The following is a 17,048-nucleotide window of genomic DNA, read 5'->3' on the forward strand; positions in this document are numbered from 1 at the left end:
AACAAAGAGGAACATTGAAACCCAATGGCCTACTAGCGTTTTGGAAGTGTTAATGTCAGAGCAGCACAGGCAGAACACGGATGTATAAATCAAGCTTTATGGTGTGGTGCTTTGGTTATGTTGTTCCGTGAAATTGCTAGTGTAATCTTTGCCACACACATCATGTACACGGACCATTGACTGAACATCTGATGTAAACGGGATATAAAATTGCTGATAGTTCAGCAGATTTAAAGTTGTCCTTTGATTGGTCACGCTTTTTAATGTTCTGTCTGGAAGTTGACTTGATGTCTTGTGTTCAGTTCTGAAATGTTTGTTGGATTTGAAAAGTAAAGACAGATGATCTAATCAGATGTGTAGGGGTACAGTAAGTTAGGGTATTGTTTGAGATGATGAGTGTTTCTAGTGTAAATGTCTGTAGCTATGTTTCCATCCAAAGATGCAAATAAATTTATGGGCAAAACTGGAATATCGTATAAAAGACGTGTGATTAAAGCAGCGTTTTCATTAGGCTTGGGTGGTATCCAATTGATACCGTCAAACCTCCTCCCTATTTTACCCCGGTATCTGGTATTACCGTGCATAATTAAAAAAATTGTGACGTAAGGCTCAGACAGCGTCACCAAACTGTTGGCTTGTGCCTAAATCATTCAGAAACTGAATACCGTAAATGCGACCTTAGGTTCGCGGTCACCTGCTTGTCTTGTTCATATTAGAGGTCTGCGCAGGACGCTTTTTCTCATTCTCATATACACTTACACAGACAAACACACACAAACATGAACACAAATAAACAAACAAACAGCATCCACCCGGATTCGCGCTTGAACTCACTCAGGAGCGATAATGTTAGACTGTACTCCCGCTCCCTTTCAAATTACAACAGAGTTACCGACCGCTCCCACGCTTTATTCGGAAAATGCAGACTTCTAGCTCGTTTTTACCACCTCTCTCTTCTCGTTCAGTTTGAAACCAGAAATACTGCCAAACTGCAGGTCACTTGGTGCAGGACTCGCCACTTCTCTCTCTCTCTCTCTCTCTCTCTCTCTCTCTCTCTCTCTCTCTCTCTCTCTCTCCTCCACACTGTCCCGTGATGACAATCAAGCATACGCATTTGTAGGCATTAAATAGAGGATATTCATTATTTAATACTTGTCTCCTATATAAGTGCATTGTTTATGACGGTATAACGGTATTGAAACTGACATCGTTGCTATTTTTAGATCCTGCGGTATACCATATTACCGTATTACCGCCCAAGTCTAGTTTCCATCCAACAAATCAAAGACGACAAAATGGTCACTTCCTGATTAGCTGGCGGCAAATATCAAAGGTTAATACAGAATTTGCTGTGGTGGAAGCTGCATGAATCATTCTTCATTTAATAAATTACTCGTACCTCAGAAGATAATGCCAACGGCCAATGAGTGCGTTGTGGCGTTTGAAGGCATAAGACGAAGAGCACAGATGCTCTTGGGTATTTTTGAGGTCATTAATATTATAATAACATTAATACTGATATGGTTAAGGAATTTTAGAATGACCAAAATAACATTTCAGATGTTTTACAGTGTGCTTATCCTGCTGGTTTGTCCATTCACACGTTCTCTCATAACAAAATCTCATGACTTGTTTTGATGCGCATACTGGAATTTGTTCAGAAAAAGTGTTGCAATCGTAGTTTATGTGCATCTATTCTTATCAAATAAAAAGTTTATCCTTCTCAGTTCTCAAAACCTGTGCACATCATGGCGTTTCCATCAACTGTTTTTTATTCGCATATCCAAAATGCACATTTTTTTGTAATGCTAATTACTTTTGATTTGAATTATTAGCTTTTAAAAAACTATTAAAATAGTCATGTTGAATCTCGCACTCAGTGAGACGTTACTTTAAATGTATCAAAGAAAAAAAAAATGGGATTGTCTTAATAGTGGGTTTTATGTAGTAAGACAAAAAGTACTGGAATCATATTTTTTTGTTATTGAAATATATGTGTTTTTTAAAGGTAAATGAAGGTTATACAGTGTCTTGTTAATTGCAGAGCTTGTTTATAAAAAAATCAAATAAGAAAAAGTTCTGAAAGATCAAGAGATCAATCATTTAATTATTGCCCAGCAGGCACACAACATCATAAGACGTTAACATTAGGTTAGTTTTAGGTTGTGATGTCAGGTGACCAAAAGTAATGTCTATTCAGCATCTAAGGACAATGTTATTTTGATTTCAAATACCTACATCAAATGATGTTGATATTTGGTTGACTTAAGGTTGTGTTAGAAAGTGACCAAAATCCAATGATGAGCCAACATCTTAAATCATTGTCATATTGACGTCAAATGCTGACATTTATTCATCAGGTATGACAAGCAAAATCCAACATCTGATAGACGTCATAGTGGTGATGTCCACATAACGTCAAGTTGTAACGTCATTAGGCGTTGATATTTGGTTGATTTTAGGTCAGCCGAATTTTCATTTCCAAACAAAATGCAATGTCCCTCGTTGGTGTACAATGCTAATCTGATGTCATGTTGTTGTCTTGTGCTTGCTGGTTGTTTAAATCCATTTCGGTCATCCTACAGTAAACATCCGTCATCTTCTTATCAGTGACATGCATCTAAACAGTCTCTGGGTCATTGAGTGTAAAGATTTTGGACATCTTCTTGGACACTTTTAATGCTTCCAAGCAGTTTGCTGTAATTACAAATCACTCATGTCTTGAGGTAGTTCATTATGATGTGATGATTTACGTTCTATGTGTGATTTGATTGGACAGGAATTACAGGACTGATTTTTCTAATCCCCATAGACAAGAAAAAAAATAAAGTAGTGTCTGCAGGTTGAAGGAAAAAATAGTGGACTACAAGTACAGATGCTGCACTAAAAATGTACTCGGGAATGTAAAAGTGCACATTTTTAAAACTAATTAGTAAATTACATTTCCTAGTTAAAACTACTCTATTACAGTAATTTGAGTATTTGTAATTTGTTACTTTACACCACTGCTTTTTTGGAGGAGTACCTCAATATTCCACTGCATTATTTTTTAAATTAACTTTCCTCAACACTGGCTCATGATGAATCATTGATTTAAGCCTTTAAGACATTCATGAATTAATCACTGGTTGCACATTGGTCTGTTATTGTGGGGACATTTCTGAATCCCTAAACATGATTGGTTGCTTTACCCATCAATCACATTACTTCTTAGACCATTTAAAGCAACTGTCAATCCGACCATGTAAGACTATTGTATGTGTATGTACGGTTATCATTGTGTCAGTTGCCATAAAAGCAGCTAGTTGACAGGTAGGACTTTACTGACTCCTTGAGTCTATGTGATATTCGATTGTTATGACAGCTCTCCTGAACGATTGGAGATTCATTCATGTCTGTGGCACAAATGGTGCAGAAGCAGTCACCAAAGCTAAAGGCTAGACGATTGTCCAAAGTCTTGCCTTAGAATGCTACTAATAAAGATGGACAGAAAGCATAAAAGATGGAGAATATAGAGATGGTGCTGAGCGTTTCTCTAATGACACTCTCTAACCTTCCCTGTAACCTCTTGACTAATGGTGTGCACCATAAAGGAGATTAGAGGCAATGAGTCACACTGAACACCACCCACTCGCACACGCTATCATCATCACCATAAACCACAGCCGCTATTTGTTTGACATCAGTCACAGCATCAACAGATACTCAACACAAACAGCCCAGGCCCGTCCTCACATGTCACAACAGCTGGCGGGATTAATCCGGCGCCTCCGCATGTTCGCGTACAGCAGACGCGCAATGTGTTTGGACATTTCTTAACCGCAAGGCAGTGACATTTAGACTGTCTGAAAGTGTGTCATCATAAGTGTCCACATTCACGACTAGGATTTGGGTTTGGATTTTTTTTTTTAGAAGCCTCCTCTCATCACCAAGGCTGCATTTATAATAATAAAAACTGTAAACGCAGAAATATCAGTCTTTGGTCTTATAATGTAATTTATTCCTGTTATTCAAAGAGAAATTTAAAGGTGCTGTATGTAACTTTTTGACTAAAGCATACAAATGCCATAATATGATTGCAGATATTTAAGAAACATGCCAAGTGATCTAGGGCTGTGCGATTAATCGAAAATCCAATTTCGATTTCGATTATGGCTTCTAACGATTATGAAAAACCATTAATTGACATAAACGATTATTCCATTATTCACAGCCCCCTTTCCAGTTGTCCTCACTTGTTGCTCTTAAAAGCGCGAAAGACCGCATGCTTATGTGCGTGTGGCGCGCAGACACAGTCACAAGCATGCGGTCAGCACTTGGTCTCATTCGCACATTGCGACGAGCAGAGAGCACACACATCTAAAGTCATTAACGTGAGCGCTTTAATGTTTAAATAGGTGTCAAAACACAGTGTTTAGTGTATATTCATATTAACCCTCATTTGTGTAATAAACAAATGAGGTGAGAATCAAAAGACGCGTGAAAGCGAAACCATTAAAGTGACAGAGCACAATAGCTGCCGCCTGTTTTATCATCATTAATAAAACAACGAGAAAATCCCTCTCTGCTCTCAACTGAAGGACTTTTGTAGCTAAAGTGTTTTTCTTACAGTGAAGATGCTTAAAGCAGTTTGTTTCATATTTTTATTTTATTGTATTTATTTCTCTTTCCTTTGCAAGGAGGAAAATAATATATGCAGTTGAAGTCAGAAATATTAGCAACCCTTTTCCTCCCCAATTTCTGTTTAATGGAAAAGTTTTTTTTTTCAACACATTTCTAAACATAATAGTTTTAATAACTCATTTCTAATAACCGATTAATTTTATCTTTGCTATGATGACAGTACATTATATTTTAGTAGATATTTTTTTTTAAATACAAACATTTAAATTCAAAGTGGGATTCAAAGGCTTAATTAGGGTAATTAGGCAAGTCATTATATAACAGTAGTTTCTTCTGCAGACAATCAAAAATATATATTGCCTAAAGGGGCTAATAATATTGACCTTAAAAGAGGTTTCAAAATCTTTGAATCTGCTTTTACTCTAGCCAAAACAAAACAAATAAGCCTTTCATTAGAGCAAATACTGTTAAAATTTGCTGCTCTGTTAAACATAATTTGGGAAATATTTATTTTCTAAAAATTCTCAGGAGCGCTAATAATTTTGACAGCAACTAATAATCGTTTGGAATAATCGTGATTACAATTATGACCAAAATAATCGTGATTATGATTTTTACCAAAATCGAGCAGCCCTAAAGTGAACGTTACGTGCCATAACGGCTGTCTTTGTTTTAGTTCTGTTAACCCACCCACTGCCACTTTAACCAGTTATATTTCAGCATCACGGGTTGTTTTGTTGTAAAACCACATATTTAATTAATTAATTAATTCCATTCATTCATTCATTCATTTATTCATTCATTCATTCAGGAAGGCTCTCAAAGCATGCGTCCATGACAGAAATGCAACCTCCGGTGGACAGTAGCAGGCTCTGAAATGAGAAGCGGATTCAGAGTTCCACATGTGGTCATTAATTATATAAATATTACGAATGGAAACATTAGATGAATTAAATGAATTGAAACATTAGATGGTTAAATTGTAACCCTGTGTCCTAACAACAAGCTTTTGCAGTGAAATGCAATTGGGCTGTTTGCACCAGATGAAACATGACAGAAATTTAAATACAGCCATTCAGAAGCACAGAATAGTGCACTTACTAAAGTTTATAATTTAATTAATACATATTAAACCTCTTTATCATTATTAAATGTACATGCTGAATCACTGGTATGTGTTGGTTTGTGCTGGGTCACAGTTCGTAACAGGGCCGGAGTGGGACTCCTTTTCAGCCCTGGAGGTTTAAGCATTAGCCCGGCCCACCTCAGTTCACGACTGACTGTTAAAATAAGGTAATTTCCAATTCAGTTTCTAATTACACTATCTCGTCTTTTTCAAGAAAACAGCTGCTTTAGAACTTCAAATGTTCAACAAACTTACAGATTTATATGTCTTAACAATAAAAACAACAAAAAAAAAAGAATTAAGTAAGGATCGATCACGGATCGACGACATTGAAATGCGCTGACCACTGGACCACAATGGCGCTGTTGTGCCTGGGTGGCCGGAATGATAAATCATCATTACCCTGCAGGCTGCATTATGCTCATGGGGCTGCGAGACAATAAATAAGAAGAGCGGAGCTGTGGCAAAATAATGAATAAAAAGAGTGAGGCTATGGTCAAAAAAATAAATAAATGAAAAAAAAGTGTGACTGCTGAGAGTGCAAGCAGCTAGAAACACTGGCCCTCGCGGCCAAAAAACGGACCGGCCCACCTGGTACTTCAATCTTTTGCTTTCACGCATACTGTTGGTTGGTTCCTGTTGGTTGTGCACCTTTTTAACCAACCAAGTTTGTCGACGCCATTATAACGAAACAGATCACTCTGTCTATTCATGCCAGAGTCTTGCGGAAAAAGTGACTGACAGGTAATAATTTGTGTGTAACTTCTCTATATTTATTTATGACTTCGTTATGGGTGAAACAAAGATCATGCGGGTCAGGTAATTTAAACGGTAGACTACAAATAATTAATTTGTTATGGATCAAATAATTATTTATAAATAATTAATTCACCGATGCCTTCGATGACGATGCCATTGTCCATTGCAATGTTTCACATTAGACATCGTACGATGCCAAATTAGTCAACATCGCCCAACCCTATTATTTAACCTTCATGTTATGTTTTTTTCAGCAGTTTCTGGCAGCCCTTCAGACACTCTGATTCGGCCCCAAAGTAATGAGTAGAGCATCCTGAGGGAATGACTCTTGAATAACATGTTAATGGGCCGAGCACAATGCTGTGTGTCTCTGTGTGTGTGTTTTTTGAGGGGAGGCCGAGCGTGAGAGTTTTGAGACCATCCGCTGAGTCCAGCGCAGCTTTAATCAGCTCTGCTAATTACAGCTCAGTTCTCATGAGGTGAAGCCATGCTGCTTTGAGTCTCCGCTTATCTTCATCCAGAGCTCGACGCAAGCAAGCTTCAGGTTGCGACAGACTAAAAACTGACAACTTGACCTTAATGTTCTGCTATAGAGCTGTTAGTTCATTCAAATAAAAACCCGTTGTGCTGAGAGGAGACATTCCATTTTGCTCTATGCATCAAATTACATTTCATAAAAGAGATTTTATATAGATCGAAATCATAGTAAATACAAGTCAGCTTTAAGGTTTTTTTATAACTTGCATGAAAAAAATGGCAAAATATGATTGTCATAAAGCATAACAGATATATTTGTGTAAAAATTATAATATAAATATAAATATTTGTTGGACTGAATCACAACAAGGATTTAACAAGTTACCGGAAATATTCCTCAGAGATTTTGGTTCATATTAACATGATAGCATTACACAGTTGCTGCAGATTTGTTGGCTGCACATCCATGATGTGAATCTCCCATTCCACCACAACCCAAAGGTGCTCTATTGGATTGAGCTCTGGTGACTGTGGAGGCCATTTGAGTACAGTGTCTCATTGTCATGTTTAAGAAACTGCTGGAAGTAGCCATCAGAAGATGGGTACACTGTGGTCATAAAGGGATGGACATGGCCAGCAGCAATACTCAGGTAGGCTGTGGCACTGACACGATGTTCAATTGGTATTAATGGACCCAAAGTGTGCCAAGAAAATATCTTCCACACCATTACACAACCAGCAGGAGCCTGAACCTTTGATACTAGGATAGGATGGATCCATGCATTCATGTTGTTTATGCCAAATTCTGACCATCCAAATATCACAGCAGAAATCGAGACTCATCAGACCAGGCAACGTTTTTCCAATCTTCTATTTTGGTAAGCTTGCGTGAATTGTAGCCTTAGTTTTCTGTTCTTAGCTGACTGGAATGGCACCCAGTGTGGTCTTCTGCTGCTGTAGCCCATCTGCTTCAAGGTGCAACGTGTTGTGCATTCAGAGATGCTCTTCTGCATACCTCGGTTGTGACGAGTGGTTATTTGAGTTCCTGTTGCCTTTCTATCAGCTCAAACCAGTGGCCATTCTCCTCAGATCTCTGGCATCAACAAGGCATTTGCGCCCACAGAACTGCCGCTTACTGGATATTTTCTTTTTTTTTGGACCATTCTCTGCAAAACCTAGAGATGGTTGTGCGTGAAAATCCCAGTAGATCAGCAGTTTCTGAAATCCTCAAACCAATTTGTCTGGCACCAACAACCATGCCCTGTTCAAAGTCACTTAAATCACTTTTCTTCCCCATTTCGATGCTCAGTTTTTGAATTGCAGCAGATCGTCTTGACCATGTGATTGGCTGATTAGAAATTTGCGTTAAGGGACAGGTGTACCTAATAAAGTGGCCGGTGAGTGTATAAAAAATACACAGTACACCAAAAATATAAATAAAACAAGTGGCTTCAGAAGTCATTAAGTAATATAATCAGTTACAATTCATAATTAGTTGTATTAACATACAACAATTCAATATATAATTGTTATATAGTTTTATATTCCCAAACAATATTTAGTCTCTATAGCAGGCAGGTGATAAATAAATCTAAAATTAATATTATTTAGACATAAGCATATACAAAATCAAATATATTTTTTCATAGCACATAATATGTTACAAATGGAGCTTTTAATTAATAATTAGTAAATAAAACATGAGTAAAACGTGTGCCGAGATATTACATTAACTACAAAAATAAAAAGTAGCTTATTATCAAAATATGACATAATAATAAACAGAATCATTTTGCTTCCATGTCACTAGTAGCTTTCCATAAATATATCAGTGGATTAAGATTTATTAACTTAGATTTTCCTCAAACTGGTTCACTGACCTGACAGTAATTGACCTGAAATAGAAAATTAGCCATAGAAATAGACATGTTTCTGCTTGTCCCTTGTGGCGAGGCAGAGGATGTAACCCAAACCCATGTTGCATTATAAATACCTTTCATTATGACTTTGTTTTATCCTTCTTTTTGCATTTACCTTTCAGTAGATTCTGCTGACAGTTGTCCAGAACTCTTTTGTCTAATTTGTTATAGCTAAAATCTGGCATCTAGTAATAACAGAACACCTGACCATCTGCACCCTGAAATAAAGCCAACAGAAGAGAAGCACGGCAGTTACAGTCACACTCCTTCATTGTGTTTAGTGATATGATAAAGACCCAGATGGTTTTGTCCCGGTCTTCTTAAATATCCACTGCTCATACATTCTGGTTTACAATTTACTGTGATTTGTTACTGGCTGATCACTGGCCAGCTCAATGTAGATTTGGGTCAGGATAAGTTTGCTTGGTTGATTGGTTGGTTGATTGACTGATTGGTTGATTGCTTGATTGATTTGATTGACTGGTTGGTTTGTTGATTGATTGATTGACTGACTGGTTAGTTGATTGATTGATTGATTGATTGATTTAATGATTGGTTAAATTATTAAGTGATTGTTGGTTGATTGATTGGTTGGTTGATTGATTGATTTAACAATTGATTAAATAGTTGGTTGATTGATTTGTTGAATAGCTAATTGATTGATTGATTGAATAGCTGGTTGATTGATTGAATAATTGAGTGATTGGTTGGTTGGTTTAATGATTGATTGATTTGATTGATTGTTTGATTGATTGATTAAATGTTTGATTAAAAAAATAATTTGTTGGTTGGTTGGTTGGTTGATTGACTGATTGATTGATTTTAAAAACCTATATGTTGTAGTTTTGAAGCATTAAATGCAACTCCATTTCCGCCACACATACACACACAATGGCAATATTGCTTGGACCACAGTGTTCCTCAAAATACATTCTTTTGAGCTCAACAGAAACAAAGTTAGTCATACAGGTTTGGGATGACATAAGGCTGAGTTGAAGTATCAGTTCACCCAAAAATGAAAATTCTGTTATTAATTTACTCATCTTCATGTCATTGCAATCATCAGATAGATATTTTAGATGAAATCTGAGAACGCTCTCATTCTCCATAGACTTGAAGGGTCTCAACACTGTCAAAGTCTAGAAATGGAACCAAAAACTTTTTATTAACATATTGTTATTGTTTATTAAAATCTGTTTGTTAACAGTTGTTGAATGTTAAAATAAGGTGAATTAAATAAAATATAAGGAACATCTTGGATCTGTTTCTTCGCTCTTCTTTCTTTATTTTTTTATGTGTTATAGAAGAATCAGGGTTTTGGTATCGGTACATACTCGAAATCAAATGACTCGGACTCAAGGGCAAAAAACCTTATCGGGACATCCCTAGTGTGTACATGACAATACACAGAACATTAAAAATATAAAAAGTGGCTTTAGAAGTCATTTAAAATGTAATCAATTTTTGTACATGTCATTGAAATCCTCAGATATGTTAGATGAAATCTGAGAGCTCTCTCATTCTCCATAGAGCTCAGTTGTCCCAACACAATCATAGTCTAAAAAAGGAACCAAACACAATGTCAGAACACTCTAGGTGACTTCAATGGTTCGACTATAATCATACAAAGCTCCAAGAACACTTTTGTGCTCCAAAAAAAAAAAAAAAAAAAAAAACATGTGCCTATATTTTCTTTATAGATCTCTATGGGCATATTGCTTTTAGAGTCAGCAGTGCAAAATGCCATTTATTTTTTTGCTTTTTGCAGCTTCATGTGATAACAACTGAACACAGGAGTCACAGGGAATGTTTGTTCCATTATTGGTTTTTGAATGTAATCATAGATAATCAATAACAGGATTTTTTTTTTCATGTTAGGGTGATCTAATCCTTTAACAATGACCAAATGGTCATTTGTAAGTATATTTTGAAGCTTGGTTACATACGTTTCTGTCTTGTTTGACTGGCGTCTGCAGGGGACGGTGTTACTGAGGCAGGTGCCAGTAACCGGATCCACAGCTTCTACAATCACAAAAGGCCTTTCCTCCAATGTGGCGACCGTCAAGTGACGGTTATCAGACACGGGCTCCAGGAAAGTTCCGTAACGTGGCCAGACGGGGTACCTCATCTGCAGGATACCAGACTCATAATTCCCCACCTGTCAGACAAGACAGAGAGAAAAGCTCTTGAATTTATTCACAAATACGTATTTCTCCAAAAAACAAACACAGAAGTGATAAACTTTCTTGTTTTCCCCCTCGGTGTTCTGCATTCTGAGTACCCGAATGCACAAAAGACTTGAGAGGCTGTTATTTATCTTCATCTGTCTCCATTTGCCGTGTTTACGCTTGGGTTATTATGTATTCATTGTGCAGAATTAGAGGCTTTTGTTAATTTCCTCTCAAACAGCTTTAACACACATCGTTGTTAGTCCAGTTAGAGCGAAGACGAGACCCATGAGAAAAACGCCACATATGATATGAAAATTTCTATTTCACCCTAATCAAGGAAATGAAAGCAAGGCTGTATTTAAATGACTCTGAGCCGACGCAGATCTCAGCGTAAGCACTTTCTGACGGCTATGCTTTATTAGTCTGGATGCAAGTAATCTTTGTGTGATAATTATATTCATTAGATTCTATGGTGTTTAGCAATATAGACAAATTGTAATATATTGGCTGGCTCGTTTCATCAACATAGTGAACAGCAAAGCACAGAGTGAAACTAATTACTGTTTTTATTGAGCAAGAGTCTGTCCATATTTAATCATGTGGTGTGAAATCTGTTCCTGACTGGAATCGGCCATGCATTTTTCTTTTCCTTCTTCTGACAAATACTCACGTTATGTAAACTCACACCATTAAATAGTGTGCAGCGTTGTGGGTTTATTAGGGTCATAATAGTTCCTACTGTATATCCAGACAGAGACATAGTCACATTACAATGATAGTTTTGTAGTAATAGAACTGGAAAATTATTTAATATGTGCAATGCAAAAATACTGGAATGCTGTATTAGTATTAATTATTGTAGTGAGATTTAGGTCACGCGAATGCAGTTGTTATAGTATAAAGTATCATATTGATAGTATTTGTAAAGTTGATTTAAACACAGCTAGTTAAAATAATATTGGTTATAATTGGTAGCTAAAAGTATCAGCTATCATATTGCTGGTGGTTATATTGAGAGTAAAGGAAGTCATGTAAACTGCTAGGCTAGTGAAGGTATTGATTGATGCTTTTTTATGATTTGTTGATTAATACTGTACTAGTTAAGATGGTATAGAATGTCACAGTAATGGTTATTATATTTGTAACGGATGCCAGCTAGTGAAGTGCCATGGTCTTTAGCCTCCTTGTGAGAGCAACCCACTCCCATGCTGTAGCGGCATTTTTGCTTTAAGCCACTGTCGCAGTAAGGGTAAAGAATGATGCGTGAGTCCGCTGTGAGTCCTTTTCTCATCTTTAATTTATCATATCTTGTGCCATCAAATCAGTGCAATTACTCCTCAGTAGCACCACATACAAACTCACGGTCTGAAAATTATTTCCTCTTCCCTTACTACTACTACAATAATTATCAAATGTAAACTTAATAATAATAACAATAATCAAATCATCCAATCAACCTATTTAATCCAAAACATAATAATAATAAGAAGAAAGAAATGGCTCCAACACATGCAAAGAATCGCCAGTTCAATCCATGACAGTTGGCATTGCATTAGTTATAGCATACTGTCAGTAGCATAAATATGTTTAGACTGCAAGTTAAATTAATTATCACTGTAAAAGTTACACAGTTATAAATTAAATTGCTCATTAATAAATCCAGGTTATATGTAAGGTCTTAAAGTCTTAATGTCTCAAATTTTAAAAACTAAATTTTACACGTTAAAAAGTCTTAAATTCATTAAAGTATGGCTTGTACAGTAGGTTTTAAATCATTTTAAACTTAACTAACCATGCATCTCAAAAAAACTTGTAGAAAAACTTTTTTAAAACTATATAATATAACTAATAAATTTATGCATACAACAAGGGTCTGTTTGTACATTATTTAAAATATGTGACCTAGAAATACCCATTAAGAATTAGTTTTTTTGATGGGGCACGTGTGTTTTTTTTTTTTGCTTAGACATTCTTAGCGTTTAGCCCTTATATAAGTCAAAAATTGAATTCTTAATGGTCTTAAAAAACTTTAAAAGTCTTGAATTTGACTTGGTGAAACCTGTAGAAACCCTGCAAATTGGTAATTTATTCGATAAATTCGATTTATCATATGCAGCTTTTGTGACATTAACAGTGTGGGTTATGATAGTGTCAGTTACCACATTACTTGTTGTCATCATTCTGCAAACATTCCTAAAGTAATGTATACTGCTCTTTAGCACAGTATAAATCACCACAGTTTGTGTTGCAAGTTATCTTCTTTTGCTAGTTATCACACTTATATTAAATAAAGTTTTTATATACACTGTATTGATTAGCATAGTGCTAATTTGTGCTAGTCAAAGTGCTAGTTTACAATGCCAGCATATTGCTAAAAATGTGTATCTAAAGTGTTTTATAAAAACTGGATTTTCGTTGTATTTGATCCCTATTTTTTATTTTATGATTTTTTTTTGTCTGTACAGCACTTTGGTCAACATTTGTTGTCTTAATTGTGCTTCACGAATACATTAATGAATAACCAGATAGTTGCAGCATGAGTTATTATAGTATTGTGTTAACAACTTTTAATAGTTTCAGTTATCAAAGAGTAGGTTATAATGCTAGTTATCATAGTGTTGAACTTCATAAAGGTTTGTCACACAGAGATTAAAAAGTTAAAGAGCCAACCATAACTGAGCAACTGGCACATAAAGAGATCAGACGCCTCTAGGTACCACATAGAAGTATTTTTTCTTAAATGAGCATTCGTTTGTTCAGTATAAAATATTTCTCTTTAAAGGTCCTGTGAAGTGCTTTAAAATGTGCCTTTTTTAATTAATTTTCAACGTTTGACAATCTCAAAAATGAAAAATGAAAAGAGGGTGGTACCTAGAGTAGCTCCTCCCGTTTTAAGAAAACAGCCAATAGTGTTTAGTGTTTATCACCGCTCAGCCAAGAAGAATGGTTGAGCTCAAGCGCATCAAATGAAAAGCAAATGCGAAGAGTCTTGAAGGGGGAGGAGCATGTCAGACAATAGAGACCATTTGATTGGTCAAGATTTGATGAGAAACTGAAGTATGAGGTGATGTCAAATAAATCGTTGATTCTCGTTTAGGTGGAAGTGACAAACAGCAAGCTTTGGATGTTTATATGAGGTTTATATCTTCTGAACATGAATTTTGTCACTGTTCTGTAGCATATTAGCTTATAGATATCCTTAGAAACTAACATACTACTTTTAAATATATGTATTTTAATTTTACAGGACCTTTAAATACAATCAAAAGAACCATCATCATGAAAGGCCCAAACAATCAGTTACATTTGCTTTATAATACACATATTCACCCTAAGATGAAAAAGTGTCTCTTGCAGTTATGTTGAGAGACACAAATGAGAGGCTTTACTCTGAAAACAACACAGCGACTGAAGCAAGCCAACCTTTGGTGTTTCTTAGAGTACGTAAAGTTCTCTACTTTCACCTGAGGGCTGCTTTAGCAACTTCTGACAAAAAATTGTCATTGGAAAATGGCACTACCTAAGTCATAAGGAAAGAATTATCACTAGCTTTCAGCTTCACTGTGTTTAAAAAGTACAATCTGCTGCCTAATAAATTACCTAGACAGTAAATTACATCAGCAAAAGCAAAGAGGCCTGGAATAGAAAAGCGCTTTTTCAGCCCGGTGCTGAAATAGATGTGCAAAACAGGCAGAGATAAGAGCTGTATATCTCCCACCTGAGGCAAAGGACAATGGACTTTACCCTGACAGACAGATCGGCAGCGGGAACCGAGAGAGTCACGCGTATAACACAGACACCATCCATTTCATCAAAAGAAGTTCATCATGCCTGCTGTCGTCATTCACCAAGACTCCTTGTGAATACATGAGCAGGATGAAAGAGGCCTTATTCTTTTGAAGAAAGGTAAAAAAAATCTCACTCTTTGTTTATCGGCCTCAAAGAGAGAGGATAAAGTCGGTGTGTGGCTGCAATACAAAGCCAGAAATCTGTTAAAGCAATAGAAACAAATAAGATATCGGTCATCATTTACTCACCTTCATGTCATTCTTTGCTTTGTGGGTCAGGGAGGAGAGATTCATGCTCATGCACTTTCTATGTGATCCCAAGCTTTTCTTTAAAGGTCCCGTTAAATTTATATATATATATATATATATATATATATATATATATATATATATATATATATATATATATATATATATATATATATATATAGAGATGTTACTATTGGTATATTTGTTTTTAAGTTTGTCTGTAAGCTAGTGTGCTCCAACACAGTGACAAAATTCATGTTTAAAAGATATAAACCTGATATAAATATCTAAACCTTGCAGTTTGTTCACTTCTGCTTAAATGAATAAATTTTTGGACGTCACCTCATATTCTCATTAATTCTTCTGACCAAACAAATGTTCTCTAGTGTCTGACATGCTCTGCCGTCTTTAAGACACTCTTATTGGAAGAGTGGTGATAAAAATGAATGCCCTTCCAGCTGCAACCCATTACTGGGAAACATCCATACACACTAATTCACACACACTTATACACTACAGTCAATTTTAGCATACCCAATTTACCTATAGCGCATGTCTTTGGACTTGTGAGGGGAACCGGAGCACCCGGAGGAAACATGCGAGCACGAGGAGAACATGCAAACTCCGTACAAAAACGCCAACTGACCCAGCTGAGGCTCGAACCAACGACCTTCTTGCTGTGAGGCAAACGTGCTACCCACTGTGCCACCATGTCACCCAATTAATTATTATTTACTTTTTAAAGTATTAGATTATATAAATTATTATGTATTAAATTATTGATAAATTTCACACAAGCCATTTTATTGAAGTAGTAATTTACTGAAAGTGTTCTGATTGTTAGTGGTAGGAAAAGTGTGTCAAGCAGTTGATTCCAATCTGTGAATAAATCGTACTTTGAGTAATTTTTTTTATTTTTAAAGAATCAGACTATGTCATCAAATTAGTCTTTAATAGATGCATTTAAAAACCCCCACAATGAATTCCGATATGGGTTCTATTTTAACAATCTAGGTGCAATTAAGGACATGTCCGAATCCACTTTTGCTATTTTAAGGATGGGAAAAAATGCTCTAGGACTAATATGGATGTGCTTATTCTCTCAATGAGTTCTGGGTGTGTTTTTAGTTCAGTTCTAGTTTCAGTTCTCAGTTCAGTTCTTTTTAAAACTGATTTACTGTACATTCAAACACACATCCTATTCTTTTGCCCCATATGGTGATGCATATGTCTCCAAAAACTGACAGGTGGACACTTCTAAACTTGTTTTTATTAAAACAAACATAAATATGCATATAATAATAGTAATAATACTAATAACAATATACAAAAGCAGATTGTCATAAATAAAAAGCCCCCCGAGGTGAAGAAGGCATGGAGGCAGTGGCTTTTATATTTATATAGAAAATAATAAAAAAAAATGTTTGTAACATTTTAATCCTTCAATTTTTTTTCATATGTAACAAAAGTTGTGCATTGCTGTATATTGTGTGTATTAAGTATGTTTAAACATTTGAACCTGTATAGGAGCTGGACTTCAGACTAGCTTTTAGTTGGTAAACTGCGCAGTCTATTTCAGTTCCTCAAAATAGTATCATGCCAACAATGCAGCTTAACACACCTCCTTTATAGACCGGCACACCCATGAATCCACAAAGTGGTGCAAATGGATTTGCTATTTAAACACTGTGTCGCAAAACATGAAAATTAGGGTTGCGCTGGTCTGAAAATAGCAACAAATGACGCCAAACATGTCTTGCACTGGGTGTATGATAGGGCCCTATTAGCAGTTTAAGAGTCCAATATGAATGGAAATGCTTCTCATGTTGTATTTGATATGAATAGGATAAACTTTTATTACTAATTTCAATCTGACTTGTAAATGCTTGATCAGATTAAAAACCAAACTGGAAGTTTTTGTGTAATTACACAGAAA

At 35.9% G+C, this 17,048-nt stretch overlaps 1 protein-coding gene across 1 annotated transcript in view; it reads right to left on the reverse strand.

Moving 5' to 3' along the window:
• grin2ca (glutamate receptor, ionotropic, N-methyl D-aspartate 2Ca) overlaps window positions 1-17,048 on the reverse strand; it is a 129,580-nt gene that overhangs the window by 27,344 nt on the left and 85,188 nt on the right. Inside the window, 1 exon segment of the mRNA NM_001365787.1 lies at window positions 10,851-11,062. Coding sequence (NP_001352716.1) covers window positions 10,851-11,062 — 212 coding nt within the window.

This window comes from Danio rerio, chromosome 3 (assembly GCF_052040795.2).
Source record: "Danio rerio strain M-AB ecotype USA chromosome 3, GRCz13ab, whole genome shotgun sequence".
NCBI classification, from domain to species: Eukaryota; Metazoa; Chordata; class Actinopteri; order Cypriniformes; family Danionidae; genus Danio; species Danio rerio.